The sequence below is a fragment of the Lycium barbarum genome, chromosome 3 (assembly GCF_019175385.1).
Source record: "Lycium barbarum isolate Lr01 chromosome 3, ASM1917538v2, whole genome shotgun sequence".
NCBI classification, from domain to species: Eukaryota; Viridiplantae; Streptophyta; class Magnoliopsida; order Solanales; family Solanaceae; genus Lycium; species Lycium barbarum.
In genome coordinates this window covers 38,318,846-38,336,143 of record NC_083339.1, presented here as the reverse complement: position 1 = coordinate 38,336,143, position 17,298 = coordinate 38,318,846, and the positions used below count along the sequence as shown (strand labels likewise).

Sequence of the window (17,298 nt, the reverse complement as noted above, 5' to 3'; positions counted from 1 at the left end):
AACTAGACTCGACGAACTTTATTTTAGGCTTTTGAAACACCTTAAAACACTTCATATGCCAAGGGATATTCTTCCCTCAAGTTGGACAAAAATTTTCACACGAAACTTTACCCATTCTTTCTCCAAAGTCGTACTACTCCATTTCTTCCATTCATTTCCTTATAAAACCTTCTGGTATACCTTATATACATCCTTCACTCATTAAACATACTTAATAATGCTTGCTCCTTATATTCCAAAGTGGTTTCACTCAACCCTAACTCAACGTACTTACGTTCAAATTTAACAAGTGCTTCTCCGAAAGTATGGGGTGTAACATGAAACACCCATTTTGCGCCGATTATTGTTCTATTGTTGGTATTGGTTCAAGGTGCCACACCTTGATTCTCTCGAACTGATTAAGTTCCTCCTGAATTGCAATAATCCCATCTGCATCCTGTAAAACTTCATTACAGTGCTAAGAGTGAGCAAAAACTTTCTTTATCTCCAGTCATGTGTCTTGAGCATGCACTGTCCATATATCAATTTTGCTTGCTTCCTTTTTTCTTAATTTTAATCTTTTTTTCTCTGTCTGAAGTGGAGTCTCCAATTGCCATTAACGCATAGTGTTCCCCTTCATCTTCTGAGTCCTCACCTGAAGCCCATGTTACAACCATGGCCCTTTTGGTGTCCTTGTTTCTTTTCTCTTTAACCTATTCTTTTTGCTTGCTCATTTTAGATTTTCCCCTTTTCCATTCTATTTCCCGCAAGGGACAGTCCTTTATTAGATGATCATCCTTGTCACACTTGTAATATCCACCATATTGTATGTTGGCACTTCTTCCCTTTCTGGAGGTGTTACTTCTGTCATTTTGCCCTTACTTTCTGAGCAATTTCTAAAGTTCTTTGCAATTAGAGCCACATTCTCTTCATCTAGCTCAGAATCATCACTTTCAGCTGATTTGAAAGCCAGACACCTTGCTCAATTGTCTCCTCATCCTTAGAGTTCTTCATTTCCATCTCATACGTTTTCAGATTTCTTATTTTGTTCAACGTCTTTGGCTTCCCTTATTGCAGTGACTTTCATCTTAAACGACTTGGGCAATGTTCTTAAGACTTTAACCAGAGAGTCTTCTGTGGTAATGGTTTTCCCAAGTGATGTTAGTTCATTCACAAGAGATGTATATCTGGTAACCATCTCAGAGACAGTTTCTTCTGGATTCATCTAGAAATTTTCAAAGTCAGTCGCAAGCATAGCCTTTCTGAATTTCTTGACATGACTTGTTCGCTCATGAGTGTTAGCCAGTGCATCACAGATTTGTTTGGTTGTTTGACACCCAGAGATCCTATTGTACTCATCTGGTCCTAATCTACAAATTAAGACGTTTTTGGCCTCAGCATTTTTCTCTAGCATCTTGTAAACACTTTCAAGATGCTCACTCTTCTCCTTTTTTATGTCAGCTCCATCAGTGCCCTTCTTTGTGGTATATTTGGGACCATCAGTGATTCTATCCCAGAGTTCATAGTCTTCTACTTGCATATGGTCTTTCATTCGTGCCATCCACTAGGCGTAGTACTGCCCATTGAATAATGGTGGCCTATGAGTTGACTGACCTTCACTGTGTCCTGTAGGTGATGCAGTATTCACCATGGTCTTCTCTTAAGGTGTTAGTCTCTTCGAAGAGAACCTGCTCTGACACCACTTGATAGGTTGCACGACCTACTTTCTATCCTAAGAAATATCCAATTTTGCCTAAGGATGGAACACGTTACTTTACCTGTTCTATGCTAGCGTCTTACAGAATATAAGCAGCAGGTAAGTAAAGAACACAGTGATTTTACGTGGAAACGACCCGGCTCACAAGAGAGATAAAAACCACGACCTACACCTCTGTTGGATTTTCCCCAAACTCCACTACAACAGTGAGCCTCTGTGAATTCTAGTTACAAACTTTGTAACCTAGAAACTAACTTTTAATTCCTATCTTCCAAATCAACCTCTGACTAGCAAGCAACCTTCAAGTTGACCTCCAACTTGAAGTTGAATTTACAACATTTTGTACTAACTTGACTACTTCTAATAAAGTGGATAAAGTACAACTCGATAGCCCAACCAGATACAAGTTTTCTAGACTCAAGAACTGAAAATATAAACTCTATTCTACAGTCTCTTCAATCATTTTCTCGTACTAGGGACACACGCCTAGATTTTGAATATTCTTGATATATCTCTTGATCATTCAATATTATGAAATCTCTCTTTGTCGGTATGCCCTTCTTCTTGGTAAGACTTAGATATTTATAACATTGAGTGCACAGCAGCTCGGTAACCACAAAACCCTCTTTGAGTAGGCCCATGATCTGTTAGGGTTTGGTTGTATTTGGATTCTTGCCTTGTTGAGTCCGCTTCTTGTCCGTGTAGAAATCTTACTAATCCCAAAAAATACTGCAAATCCTAGTTGTTGTAGGACTTGCGCTGGAACATGTTCACGAACCTATTTCATCCACCTGGTTTGTCTGCCTCTGAATATCTGCACTGTCTGAGATGGAACATGTTCACAAACCTGTTTCATCATCCCCTTCTCGTTCATTCCTGCAACTCTGTCTTGAGACTGCTTTTGTGACGGATGATGGAACATATTGACAGACCTGTTTCATTGATCATTTGTTGCTCTGTGTCTGTTTTCTTCTCCTGTCTTCTTTTGATAGAACATGTCCGGGAACCTGGTTCATTTACCACGTGCCCGTATTTTGTCAATCATCAAAACTTAAGCATGCAAACAATATGTCTTATAATTCAGAAAAGTAACCAGAATTAAAATAAAATGCTAGGGGGAGCTCGTGGATCAAACGCTAAAATTTTTCTACAAACTATAAGCATTGCTCTGCAAGTTTTAAATACCCGAAGATCAAGACGAAAACAAATCAAATTCCAAGGGTTCAAGGTCAAATTCACTTATTCATGGGAGAAGTATTGTTCGTGACGGTCATCAAGGTTTTCGTGATGATCATCAAAGTGTTCGTGAAGAATCAATTCAAATCAAAATCAAATCCAACATAGATTCAGGATCAATCTCAAAAGCCCTCGAATTTATTTCTGAAAAGAAGAATCAGATGATTCATAAAGGTTGTAACACTCATTATATTGAAATCAAATACTATAATTGTTGCAATAATTTTCTGTCTTGATTATTATTTTTCGACTCGAATTTTATTATCTACACCAGCTTCTATCGATATGTAAATAAGTACAAATGTGTGTGTGTGTGTGTGTGTGTATTCTACTATCTTATAAGAGGGAGAGCACACTTGGTGCCTTCCTGTAGCTTCAGTGGGAAATTCATATGCCTTTCTTTCGTCCTCTCTGTCTATGGCCTATGCCAATTGGTCTTATTCGGATGAGTTGCATTTCATTTTCCTTTTGTTAGTTTATCAGTCAGGGCCAAATCCTTCTCCCGAAAAATTTCTGATTTTCTTTCCTCGACAAGTGAAGTTTCTTGTTGAGTGAGTAAGGCCCGATCGAGCTTATGTGCTTGCCAGGTCTTTCACCATCTGCTTTTCCTCGAGAATGTGAGACTGCTCACCCTCAGTAATCGTATTGTCCGCTCTTTTCATGATTGTACAGCTTTTTCTAAATAAAGAATTTCTAGGCAGTCCTCCCAGTCGACCAAAGGCGCAATGGCTTTTGGTTTTGAATCCGGCTAAGGTGTGAGCAAAGGTATCAACGGGTCAATATGCATGTCTGTCATAAAGGAGGCTACACTCTGTTTGGATGGTCATTTTGTATTGTTTCACAATGTATCGTATTATCTTGTATTTTGTTGTATTATATCGTTCTGCATTGTTTTGATGAATATAACATTTAGATATATTGTATCATTTTTTGTCGTTATATAATGTCACACATCAACAATTTGAAGGATAAAACTACAAAAATAAGTAGAGTACGGGGTAGAGTTACTACAAAAGGGTAGGGTAAAGAATAAAATACGATTATTAAATATTAAGTAAGACAAAATGAGAAAAAGAAATAAGATAACGACGCGATCACACCAAATCTATCATTACACAAAATGACTTTCCGTCGTTACACAACAATGAATTTAACGATACAATACAATAAAATTTAAATAACAATTAAAACCAACATTGTATTTAAACTAACAACACAATACAATGCAATACAATAGGTAATAACCATCCAAACAAGGTGTAAATTGGTCATTTCGTGGGCCATTTTGACATCGGAAATATCACCACTTGATTCCTCTCAGTTGAGTACTATTATTTCTGCATCACACTTCTTTCGCTACAATGCTTCCTCTTTCTCCCTCTTCCTTCTCTGCATTGTAAATGTAAAATTTTTATAGTTTTCTCTCTGCTATATACTTTCCTGAACTTCGTGGACCTTTTTATGTTTTTTTCTGAACAATAGTTTTGTTTAATGGTCTTTCGTTACGTTCCGTTTATACGCATGTTTGGTTTCTCTTTTCCTTTTCCGTGCTCTCGTGTTTTTCATTCTCTTTGTTGGTGCTTTGTTTTACCTGAATGCTTGCGAAAATACTCCAACAAACTGAACTTGTCCTGTAGGTCGACAAAACTCAAAAACTTCACTGGATCTCACGTGAAAGTTGTGTATCCAGTTGTTCAACTGTGATCCTCTTTAATCAAGTACAACAATACTTACCCCCTAATCCATTCTTGCCATAATTTTCAGTAATTTTTATTATATCGTGTTGTATATTCTTCTTCTTTCCACTGAAGGTTACAAATCAAATTAAGCATTGGAGATAGTATTTCTCAAAGCATACTTTTGAATCTCTTTACTATCTAACAAATAAAATTTTATTCGTACAATAGTGCGCGAGGGAATTTGAGTTCGGGGCAGCTCAGTCAGACGTGTGGTATGTACGAGTGTATTTTTCTGTAAGAATCATGCGGCATGTACAACTGCATTTTGCTAGACCACTAACTACATAATAGCATTGCTTAGAAAGAACTTTCAATAATCGTCTGGCTCAGCAAAGTCTTTCAAATTTTTTGTGTAAATAACTGTGAATAGTGTGTTTGTACTTATAAAAACAAGTAGTAGTTATGTGTGCCTGAGCTTATAAATACAAGTGGTAGTTATTTTGCCTGTTGAAATAGTTTGACCTTTTCCAGTGTATTGTAGCTGGCCAGTTTTCACTGAAGAATCTGTGACGTCAACTTGTGTCCTCTCCTGTGAAGCTGCAGAGTAGCAAAACAAAACTATTGTGTACCTATTATGTCTTGGGTGCCAAAGGTATGACTTCAGCAGCCGGGTCTCTTACCCATGATTGAACCTGAAAAAAAAATGTTACAGAAAGAAAAAATGATAAGAAAATAGAAAAAAGTTTAAAATTGTTCATAAAGATGTGTCTTTAAGATCAAACACCCTTTTATTTAAGTTAACTATTAGGTTTGAGTTGAACTGTGTAAATTTGTGTACAAAGGTTCAATCCAGGCATGAATTGCCTGGTTGATCATTCCTGTTCTTGATTTGTTGTTGCTGAGCTTACTACTTTGGACATGTTCTCCTTCACGACAACACGTTTAATTTGTCTATTCATTAAACCAGTCACTATCGTCTCCTTGTCCTTCAAGCCAATTATTTGTTTGATCCTTTTGGGGTAAGGAATAAAAACTGATTGTAGAAAATGGGGCAGGGCAACAAGAAAGAAGAATAAGGGGGAAAAAACATGCACGTCCATTTAACCCACTGATTAGAAAAAAGAAAAAAACACTTAAACACATTACCAGTTTTTATAATTGGATTATTGCTCTGAGAGCTCAGAACACAAAGAAAGGAATACAAAAGAGATTGCGAGATTTAACTGAAGGACCAACTCAGAGGCATTACAAGTTGGCCAGTTGAAGAATAGAATTTACAAATATTTATTGAACAAAAAATCCAAGCGGCTAATTTTTGTTTTCTACAGCTATTGGAAAAACTTGAGAAAAAAATACATAAAATACAACATTGGGCCCGTGCACATATATATATATATATATATATATATATATATATATGTTCACACAAATTAAACAATATGCTTCACCGGCCTTTTGAAATAAGAAGCTTAAAACTACATTCACACCGGTCATAAGCAACCTTAACTTTTAAAACTGTATAAAAAAACGATTTCGCACATACAAGTAAGTAGTGTTATTGGGCCCGTCAACCACCATCTAGTACTAATACAAATATAGTTCCCATTTTTAAATTGAGCCGTTTAGGACATTCATAGTGTTCTCGAACATTTCTTTATAACAAGCTTAACCAAACAATAAGAACATCGCAAAAGCTAGGATATTTCAAAAATGAAAAATATATTGAAAGGCGAAGGTGACTTTTTTTTAAGTCAACCCATTTTCCTACTGCACCTAAATGAGAAGGATCAACCCATTTTTGTAACCCACCCATTAATATCTAACCCTTCGATCTCCATGAAGTATGAGTGTTAACTTTTGATTCGTTTTTGCTCAACTGTTACAACCCACCAATGATTTTGAAAGAGAAAAACATATGCACTTAAATGGGCTGAAATCTGAACAATCCATATTTGCAACCCCCAGTAGAATTTTACAATTTATTTTCAACGGAAATTAGTTATTGCAGTTATATCACGAACTATGGAATTTGAATTTTTATGATCAAAAGATACTGATATCAGGTGATCAATTTTCAATTTACCTTTAAAAAAAGGATAATCAAATGGGAGCCTAAAAAAATATGGGAGCATATATTTAAGCATCTCTTCAGTTCCAAGTAAAATTTATCGTGTGACCAAGGAAAGATGGATTTCATATATTTTCTACAATCATATACTTGCAGTGAAACAGAAACCCATAAGACCAAACTAAGTACATGTCTACTTCATTTCATCGCACAAGCATCTTTACGGCTTTGAGGTCTATCCTGGACCACAAATTTTCATGGAGGAACCAACTAAATCCTACCTTCATAACCTAAGATGTGTTCCTAGTATTCCCTTTTCTTTAAATATTTTTAAGTTAAAATTTAACTACTATAATGTTGCAACCTTCTGCATGAGAATAAGTAGCCGATTATATCATTTAAAATGTTCCACAACGATAATGAACAAGGGCAAGAACTAGAGATTGCAGTAACAATTGGCTGTACAGAGTGGAAATTAAACCTAAAGAAAAGAGTAGCTAATGGCTAATTGACAAGCTTGATACTTTAGCAGTATCATAGATGTTGGAATCAAACACATTATACCATAAGCCTCACAAACCTGCAGCCTCTAGAAAGTAACAGCCTACTAGCCGTAGCAAAAGCTCAAAAATTCCTCGTGCCACACGAGTGGGTTTTCATGAAGATCAATCATGTTGCTTCAGATTATTACTTAAACTATCAATCTATGTTTACAATGTTGATCAATAAGAATGAGTTATACTAGATGTTAGAAACCAGTCAAGAAACTCTCTTACAATCATTTATCGCTATTGGTAAAGACAAATGCTGCACCAAAGGGGGCACAGTTACTGAATTCACGACTAATGGAATTATGTCAGCCTCCTAAGAGCATCTAAACACTATTACTAAGCAATAACCAACATTCTCAAACAACAAATCTACACTAATCATAATAGGGTAATCACTGAATCACAGTTCAATTTATTTTTACATTTCTCTTTATCTCTAAACCTCTCACCCTCTTAGTATGTATACTGTGAAATGTCAGCTTCCACATAGAAGCCCCCACATGCGTACTGCATGAGACAAAACTCTAAGGCACTCGAGTTTAGTAGCTAATCTCCCAACTATCAAAAAATCTAAACTCCAAAAGTAGAGCACAACCAAAACATCCATATAATTCCTCAACTTCAAACGCAATGCCCTAACCAGAAGTCTAAGAACGGTAAAGGAGGCTAAAGAAAAGAATATAGTCTAGCAGATTACCAATCAACCAACACAAACACCATATATGCTAATAAACATGTTTTGTACATCAAACATATCCTTACCACCCATAATACTGCGAGTAAACCAGTCTGCTGAAGAGTCAGCCTTTTATCTCTTTTGCCTCGCCGGAAAAAGACAGGTCGAATCGAAAAGATCTTCTATTGTAGAAATTTCAACCAGAAGAAAATTAACTTCAAAATGTAGCCCCAGACAGCAAGATAAGCTTTTGAAAATAATAAGACATTATCTCGTACATTTGCAACAACTAAATAAACCAATGAAACAGCAGAGCAGTGCCTTAACTTGCAAAGAAGTAAACAGAGAACCTTGTAGAAGAGAGAGACCCAAAAAGAGGAATTATAAACTAGGGAGACTCCAATACAGTCACACTAACTGAATTTCATACTATAGCTATTAATATTTGTTCACATCACAAAACTAAGCATCTCAATTGTATGGCATGGTTATTATTTCCTTACCACTAAACTACATCTGTCAGTTAATCAGTCCTAAGAAAGGAGAGATCGAAACATTAGCAACCTAGGTTAGTGAATAAGCTTGTGCAATAGGCAAACTAGCTTAAAAGAACGCCAGAAGAAGCCAGGAAATTCAAGATTATCGGGTTAAGCATCATCAAAACGAGGATGTATCCTCAAAGGCATGAGAGGACATCACAACACAAAAAACTGATGGGAAGTTGAAAGAGATGCGCAACAAAAAGGGCCCTACACAAAATAGAAAAATAATTTTTTTAAAAACAGTGTTGTGTGGCAGAAGACGATTGCCAAGAGAAGCTTCTCACAACCCCAACTCAGATGTTATGCGATAAGCATTTCATTCTTCAAAAGATGATGTATTATGAAGAACAAGCTTTAATTATCTTCACTGAAAACTGATTCCCTTCTACCAAAACCTCATTTTAATGTCATCTAACTTAGGGGATTTTAATCTTAGAGCATAAATGTGTCTTTTCATAGTCTTTTTTTGGTTGGCAATTAAATCATCATTAGAACATTCTAAGTTACGTTACAACTTGAGCACCCTGTTATCTAATGCCCTGAAGAACATAGAGAATCCAGTACAACATTTGCCCTCGAGTCTGAACCCCAACTGCCCCTGGGTCGTAGCCCAAAACTGAAATATGCACAGAAAAAATAACCTGCCAGCTCAAGGGCTGTCGATGGTGCAGTTAATTTTTAAGTTAAACATAATCTTTTATCTAAATGGTTCTATGAAAGATTTAATTCAGAACAACTTCAAAGTCTACAAACATAACATAAGAGAAAAGGAAGAAACCGCATAAAGATCTTGCATACAAGGTCCCCTCCATCAATCAAGAAAAACGGCAATCCAATGACAGTCTGTTAACAGACAGCCACCAATTATAACTTTTCACATTACTTCTTGTACGGTTGTACCGATATACCAATCTAATGGTTGCTATGGCACATTATTCTACAGCTCATAGACCCGTAACAGGTTCAAATCCCATAGCTGTCATTCTTATCTACTCTTCGTCCAATCAAAAAGTATACATGGAACAGACAGCATACAAAAACAATAAAAAGTACTTAGTGAACTTCAATGTTAGCACTGGAAAAGCATCTCAGAGCAATGAAAAGTGTCTCACCAACTACTACGCCTCAATCCCAAGCCGGCTGGGTTCAGCTATATGGACCGTCAATATGATTTCATTCCATTTGAACCAGTTTCATTCAAGTATTCAATAATTTAGACTCTAGATTGAAGTTCTCTACATTTTTTTTAAAAACTATTGACAATATGTCAAAAAGGGAGGTTGTATTTTTATCTCCAGCTGCTAACGGAATAGTATATTCATGGATCACATTTTCTATGTCTTTGTGTGTCTCTGCATTTTTTATTCTTTCTGGATAAGTGTGTGCGTCTCTGCTTTATGTATCACTGCAACATAGAACTGACCATAAGAATCCCTCTTAAGGGAAGTGGATATTCAGTTAACAAAAAAGAGTGGGCATTCCAATGTATGCCCCTTCTTACTTTAGAGGCTGCAACAGCAAACTGTGAACTGTCAGGGCTAAAACTGATCTTCACATACAGTTTTTCCTTCTTTCCTTTTTTTTTCTTTTTTCAAAATAGATTGTAAAATTTCGGTTAGGAAGTGGATACTAGAACTTCTATACCAACTCTTTGTGGAAACTATTCTTCTGTTGACCAACAAAAAAAAAAAAGGAATAACGGAAAAAGCTATGATTTGATATTAACTTCTATGGTTATTATTTAAGGATCAGGTCTGCACTATCCCATGTCCGAAGAAGCACCACTATTAGTTGCTATTTTCCAGAAGCATTGAGCGAGCACTAGAAGATAGGTAATTCCAGAGCATACATTTTATAGAAACTCTTGCATAAGAACTGAAACTAACGCATAACAATGTTTAATTAGCAGGAAATTTCCATAAACTACGTTGCATAACCAAGGAAAGTGCAGAATATAGCTACAGATCCACTAGGACTAAGTTGACATAAATCGTCCTAATATGGGAAAAAAGAAAATTTCAAAACCATGGGCAAAACAACTTAACTGCCACAGAAACTTCCAATCCAAACCATCTCCAACAACAGGGCAGCAACCTGAAATGACAAAGCTAGGATAAAAACCCCCAGAAAAAGAAGAAAGACGGTAAAGCTAATCACCTACATTGCGATGCAAACGCTTGACTGAAGGCTTAGTTACAACCATCAATCACGTCTTTCCACTCCCTATTTACCATCCCAGCTCAAGTCTTTCTACCACGGCCCTCGAACACTGCCTTTCTAGTCTTGCCTTTCTCTTCAACTGAAGCACGATCGCTAAAAGTCCTACAAAATGGTAGCAAAGGAATAACAATCTGTTCTGTGGAATTTGTCGGTGTTACAAAATCTATCGAACGCTCACTTCTGTTTTTTTCGGTTTTGCTCCTTGATAGACCTGACCATATCCATAGCCATATCCTGGTGCTCTCTTGTCTGTGAATGCATATCTAGGCCCTCAACAGTTTCACAATCAACCTTGCAAATACGGCACCATCCCATGCTCACGGGCTTTCTCTTTCTTAGTCTATCAAAGGAGTCCACATCACCCTGAGAAGTTGGAATTAACAAAAAATTAATAAAAGGATATCTAATTTCATGCACATAATGACCATCACGTGATAACAATGCTATAAAGCTCAATTTCCAAGAAATAACATACTAAAGAAGGAAAATGAATAAGATAATTACACAGTTCATAACATAATGACTTACTGCATAAAGCCCGTGATTCAGAAATCCTGGGACAGGATACCTGCTCCTGAAGCCAGGCTCCCCAAACCGTGGCATACCAGGTTTGTTGCGTCCAATTGATTCACCAAAACCAGGAATATCTCCAAACCCAGACAACTCCCCCATATAAGGACGGCCAGCAAAGGGACCAAAGCCAGCAGGTTCACCAAAACATAAATGACTTGGTAATTTCTGAGGATCCAAAGGCTCAACATGATGCAAATGACTTGGCACGTCTTTTCCAAACAGATCACCACTCCGGACATGTTTGTAAGGATGACCAAAGGTAGCATGCTCGCTACCTCTCAAATCCCCAAGACCATCAATCTCGCCTCCATGTGGATGGCCAGGCAAAGTTTGGAACCTACCATCAGAGAATAAACCACCAGCTTGATTGGAAGGTAAATTGAACGGCCCAGGCCCTTCAATAAATTGACGGGGCTCTCTGCCACCAATATCGTCAAAACGCGAGTGACTTGCAAATCCACGTGGTGGAATGTTAAAGAACTCCCCATCAGGGTTTCTCGCAGACAAATAATCCATATGTTGCGCACCAAATCCAGAGCCTGCCCTTTTTCTATCATCGTCATGCGGACCAAGCTGTGCTTCTCTTTCTCCACTTCCCTTGAAATGCATCGAGCCAGGAGGATGATATGGAGGCAATAATCTGTTAGGCGGAACCCCAGCACTGGCCTCAAATTTTGATCCAGAATCGTATCCTAATCCGCGAGGTGGTTTGTCAAGAAGCCGTGATGCTGCAACAACGAAGTTCATTATTTAGTGAAATTAGTTAGGAAATTAATTCTTCTTGATAAATTATTGAGGAAACAATTGAATAAAAAATTCCAACTGACCTTGATCGTGAGTCACTGGTAAAGGACTTAAATGCTCCCCCATAGGCGCCTTCAACCTTGTATCCCTAGCTGATTCCATACCTCTAGGTTGGCCAAATGGAACCTTATCAAAGGACCCTGGGGGGAATGGGTTTGGTTGATTTCCATCAAACCGATTCACCCTTTGGTTTTGAAACATTTCAGCTTCTGCTGGATTAACCGAGTGTTGTGTTCCACTATGAATTTCAGGACCACTTAACGGTGCTCTTCCCATTCCCGTTATCCCCTCTCGGAAATCACCTGGTGGAGGAAAATGACCATGCCCTCTAGCAAAGGGTGCTGTAGACCCTGGACCGGGGATAGCACAAAGGGGGGCACTACTAGGCTGCTTCAGGAATTGTGGATGATGAACACGAGAATTAAATGGCTGACCAGCCTGAGGCACATCCCCTGAAGGCATCATTGCATTGGGGGGATATCCAGGACCTTGGGCATGAGAAGAACGGCCTGAAGGTTGCATTGGTGGTATCATCATAGGACCAACAGACCTTTGTTGACCAGATGGTCCATATTTTGGTGGTGGCATCTCATGGCCATACTGCTGAAAACCCCCTGCGTCAACGGTAGCGTCATGTGAATTTCTTCCAGGGTTCAGATTCTCCATTGAACCATCGGTGGCATCAGAAGATGCATGATTTGCCAAAGCCTGGTCCAGCTCTTTCGGAGCATCATCATAGGCATCTTTCTCTGGCTTAACTGTTGCATCAGCTGATTTGGCAGCAGATTTAGGCTCCAAAGAGTACTCATTTCCCTCTTCCTTAACAGTTCTTTTGTCCATAAGCTCATCTGAATCACCCTTATGAACATTTATATCACTGCCGGTGCTCTGTGCAAGGGAACTTAGATCCTTTTGAGCATTATCCTGGGAAGAAACACCCACTTCTGGCCTTCCTGCAGTTTTGTCAGGTAACTCATCACTTTTACTTTCTAGGGATGACCGTTTCTTCTGATCAATCGACTCATGCTCATTGCTTATGCGGTTCCCATAACTTGGATTCATTTGTGGCTGGCTTAAAGCAGGCTGGATAGGTCTAACCTGGGCTGCAGTATTATATCCACCATGAGCCTGACAAATCACCTGGACATGATTTTGCATCCCAGGCCTGCCTATATATGTTTGAGATTGTTGAGGTTGTGGTGGAGGTGGTAAGGCGACATTTTGCTGTGGCTGAATATACGCATGCAAATTTTGAGGCACCGCATTAGGAAGACCTTGAGGGCGGAACTGAGACTGCAATGGCTGCTGGTGAGTAAAATGACCTTGTTGGTGTGATTGGCTCAGAAATGGACCAGGAAATGTATGCTGTTGACTGTATTGTTGAGGCATTGGCTGTTGATTAGGCTGAACAGGATGTTGCTGAATTGGGTGTCCTGCTTGTTGAGCAGTAGGATAAAGTTGAGACTGTGCAGGAGCTTGACCTTGAGAAGGTACAAGCCCCGGTTGCTGATTGGCGACTAGACCCTGAGGTGGGCGCACTAAAGGAGGTTGTTGAGTAACCTGACCCTGAGTTTGAACCGGAGGCATAGACCCACTAGTAGGATGTGGACGCATTTGAGTTTGCTGGTTAATCCCCACAGGCGCTTGCTGCATGGGCTGGGGTTGTGGATAGGAATGGAAACCTGAAACTGTATTGGCTGTTGAATGGAGGGTCTGACCCGGTGCATGAGCAGGCTGGCTGGCCTGAGGAGGGCGCAATTGGCCATGAGATTGTGGAAGATGTTGCACATTTATTTGCGGTTGAAGTAGTGAATGAGGTTGTGGTTGCACAGGAGGATGCGGTTGGCCTTGAGAAGACGGGGGGAGATGAACCTGGGCGGGAGGCTGCTGATACTGTGGCACCTGCACATGGTGTTGTGAATGAGGCTGCATTGGATAGGGCTGCGGATATGGGGGAGGTTGATTAGGTGGCTGAGCACGAGAAGTTGGATATATTTGTGATGGAATTTGGGTATGAAGTTGCATAGTAGGTGGGAGCTGCTGCTGTGGGTTGACTTGAACCTGGTTTTGATTCTGTTGTGCCAGAGCTTGAACCTGTGATTGAGTCTGCCCCTTAGGTAGGGCTTGCATTTGAGGTTGAGATTGGGGATTAAGTGGTTGCGACTGGGGCTGGGGTTGAGGCTGTGTTGGGACCGGGGTGTGGGTTTGTGCAGGTGGCTGCATGTAAATCTGAGGTTGCTGATATTGTTGGACGGGTTGCTGCTGATAAGGATAGTATTGTTGATAAGTTTGCTGTTGATAAGGATCATATCCAGCATATTGCTGATAATACTGTTGATATTGTTGCTGATACCACTGGTCTGAAGTAGGCACACCAGCTGAAGCTGTAGCAAGGGCCTGAGAGCTGCCATTTGTTTGCTGATTGGGATCTTGTCCAGGTGGCACAGAAGCTGTTAAGGTTTGAGGGTTTGGCGTCTGCGATGCTGGAGTTCCTGATTGAGCTGTAGTTTGATTCGACTCAGCACCAGCACCAGCAGTGGTGGCTGCGCCAGAGCTAGGATTATCTTGAGTACCGTTAGCTGTCTGCTGTGCAGGATATACACCCTGGATAGAAGATATACACTAAGAAACCATCCATTTCCATTATAAGGGAAGATGAGGATTACATATGTATGTAAGAAAAGCACTCACAGGACAACTCAAGGCATGCTCATGCACTTGTCGATGCACAATCTGGACTCCACATCTATTGCATATAACTGGGGAATTGCCAAAGGAACAGGCAGAACAATGGGAAGTGTTATCAGACAAGGGACCTTCCCATGTGCATCCACTTCTGTGATAGAGACAACGCACTTTAACTCTGCCTAAGCTTTCAGCAAGTGTCTTGTCTGACTCAATAAGGGGCTGCGAGGAAAAGCAACAAATTCAAGATACCAAGAGTAGGCAAAAGCATGAGCAATTATCTAAAAGACAATGTACAGAGTGCAATTACTTTAGAGTCCGCTTCAGTCACCAAGTATCCATCATAGGGACAGGCCCGGCTCCCATTGGCAACATGGGCCAGACAAGGTTTGCAGTAGAGATGAGTGCACTGTGATTGGACGGCTTCATTAGGGAATACGAGTGTGCGACAAACAGGACAGAAATACTCTCCGGGATAGGTATGGATGTCAATTATGCATTCAATATCAAAACCCATATCTACTCAGGAGTAAAAAAGTCAGTTCCCACAACACATCAACGCATTTATGCTTCTGGTACAAGAAAGTTGCTACTGCAAAGCTCGTCAAATAACTATAATTAGAAACACGACAATGAATGAAATACACATTCAGGTAATAAAGGCAAAATAGAATTAACGCAAAAGTCAAATCTTAAAAAGACACATATGCACTCAACTCCCATGCCCTAACACTTGTATATGCTAAATACTTATTGAGAATGATGTTTAAAACAAGAAATCTAAAGCTGAACTAGGTATTGCAAGATTGTGATCATTATAAAATGAAGGTTTTTGGTTAAGATTTACAGTAACAAGAAAGGATACATATACAACAATCAAGCACGCATGAAGGAAAATCCAGAAATGCAAATGCAAACTATTCAGTAAACCCTGAGCTTGTTAAAATTTAGAACTAATCAGTTCATCCAACCCTATAAGAAATTAAAAGCCTCAACACCGGTTTTGAATTGGGAAAAAATGCAAAAGTTAACAACGAATAGACATTGAATCGTAAATTCAAGCAGAATAAGATTAGCAGAGTTGAGATAGAAGTTATCATAACCTAATAATCAATTTCATAACTTAAAAAAAACTGATTCTTTTTTTTTTCCCTCAAAGAAAAACTGTAATAGCAGGAGCATGATTCGACAAAGGATTTCAATCCAAACAAGAAATGGCAGATCAATAAGCACTAAACATTGCACACAAAAACCAAATATGAAAATGCAAAATGAATGTGGAAACCCTTGCCGGAAAATTCTAGGGTTTATCCAAGGGCCGATTGAGCAATCAAGTAAACAAATGGCACAACCTAGTGAAGCGGTGATTATAAATATGTACTTCGATTCTTTGTGAACAGACAAATGACGTCGTTACGTGTGGGTTTAACCCTAAATCATAACGCCCAGCCTAGCAGATATTTTCACTCCAAATATTACCCTTTATATTTTTTTCACCACCGCTAGCATTACTTTTTTTATTATAGTCCTTGTGTTAAAAGTGTAAGCATTGCGTGAACCGATAATAATTTATATATAAAAAGTACATTTTTCATAATAGATTTATCTAAATGATGAGAGTGAATGTTATTACATGGACATAATAGGTGACTTCAATATATTGAATATCCAAACTATGAATTTAGCTACCTTTTATTATATATTATATAGTTTAATATATGAGATACAATATATTATGTTATTGTATCTCACATAATATCTTTTTATAATAATGTTCTTAATGTATGTTACTACCTTAATTATATATTATTTGGAATTACATATAGTTTAATATATGAGATACAATATATTATGTTATTGTATCTCACATAATATCTTTAAAAAGAGAAAGGATTTTGTTAAATCCAAAAATTCAAAAGTTTGTTATAAATATGGCAGAGTTGGTCATTTTTACAAGAATTGTAAAGTCAAGGAGAAAATTAAGAATCTTGACATTGACGATGACTTAAAAGAATCATTATACAAGATTTTATTGAATTTAGAACCAGAAAATTCAGGTTTAGAGTCAGATGAATCATGCGGCTCCTCATCAAATGAAGATATTAGAGTCCTTGATAATGAAAGCTTTATTTCAACCAGTTCAGAGGATGAATGTCTTCCTTGTCAAATAGGACAACCCTGTACTAGTAAGGGTAAAGAAGATGATGAGTTTTATAATCTCATTTCTCAATTTCAAGATACAAATATCAATGTTTTAAACAGTGATAGATAACCTTGTGGATTTGTTAAAAATTATTAAAGATCCAGAGCTTAGGTCCCAAATTATTGATAAGGTGAATGAATCACCAAACAGCCAGAAATTCAAACTGGCATTCAAATACAAGAATCACATGTCCAAATACCATGTCAGAAGTTAAAAAAACTTCTTCAACAAAGGAGAAATGTTATAACTGGTCCTGCTACAGTCCAAGATTTGGAAAGAGAAATTTCCAATCTAAGACAAGAAATTTCTAGCCTCAGACACCATAATCAAATCCTAGATGAAAGGATTTCCAAAATTGAGGACAA

General features: G+C 38.3%; 1 protein-coding gene across 9 annotated transcripts; it reads right to left on the bottom strand.

Moving 5' to 3' along the window:
* Positions 1-5,006: 5,006 nt before the first annotated feature.
* LOC132631019 (chromatin modification-related protein eaf-1-like) lies at positions 5,007-16,258 on the bottom strand. 9 transcript variants are annotated; one of them, XR_009578803.1, is made up of 10 exons: positions 16,022-16,205; positions 15,041-15,322; positions 14,737-14,952; positions 12,069-14,649; positions 11,197-11,969; positions 10,847-11,031; positions 10,610-10,770; positions 10,494-10,542; positions 7,993-8,088; positions 5,007-5,303 (listed from the first exon to the last, which is right to left on the bottom strand). XR_009578803.1 is itself a non-coding variant. In XM_060346619.1 (7 exons), exons 2-7 carry the CDS (start codon positions 15,245-15,247, stop codon positions 10,689-10,691), a joined length of 4,044 nt encoding a protein of 1,347 aa, XP_060202602.1. In that variant the 5' UTR covers positions 15,248-15,322; positions 16,112-16,258; the 3' UTR covers positions 10,346-10,688. The 9 variants fall into 9 exon arrangements, 3 of the variants coding, with proteins under 3 accessions (XP_060202602.1, XP_060202601.1, XP_060202600.1); XR_009578804.1 differs by having other exon boundaries at positions 7,993-8,085; XR_009578800.1 differs by having other exon boundaries at positions 10,494-10,770.
* Positions 16,259-17,298: the final 1,040 nt, after the last annotated feature.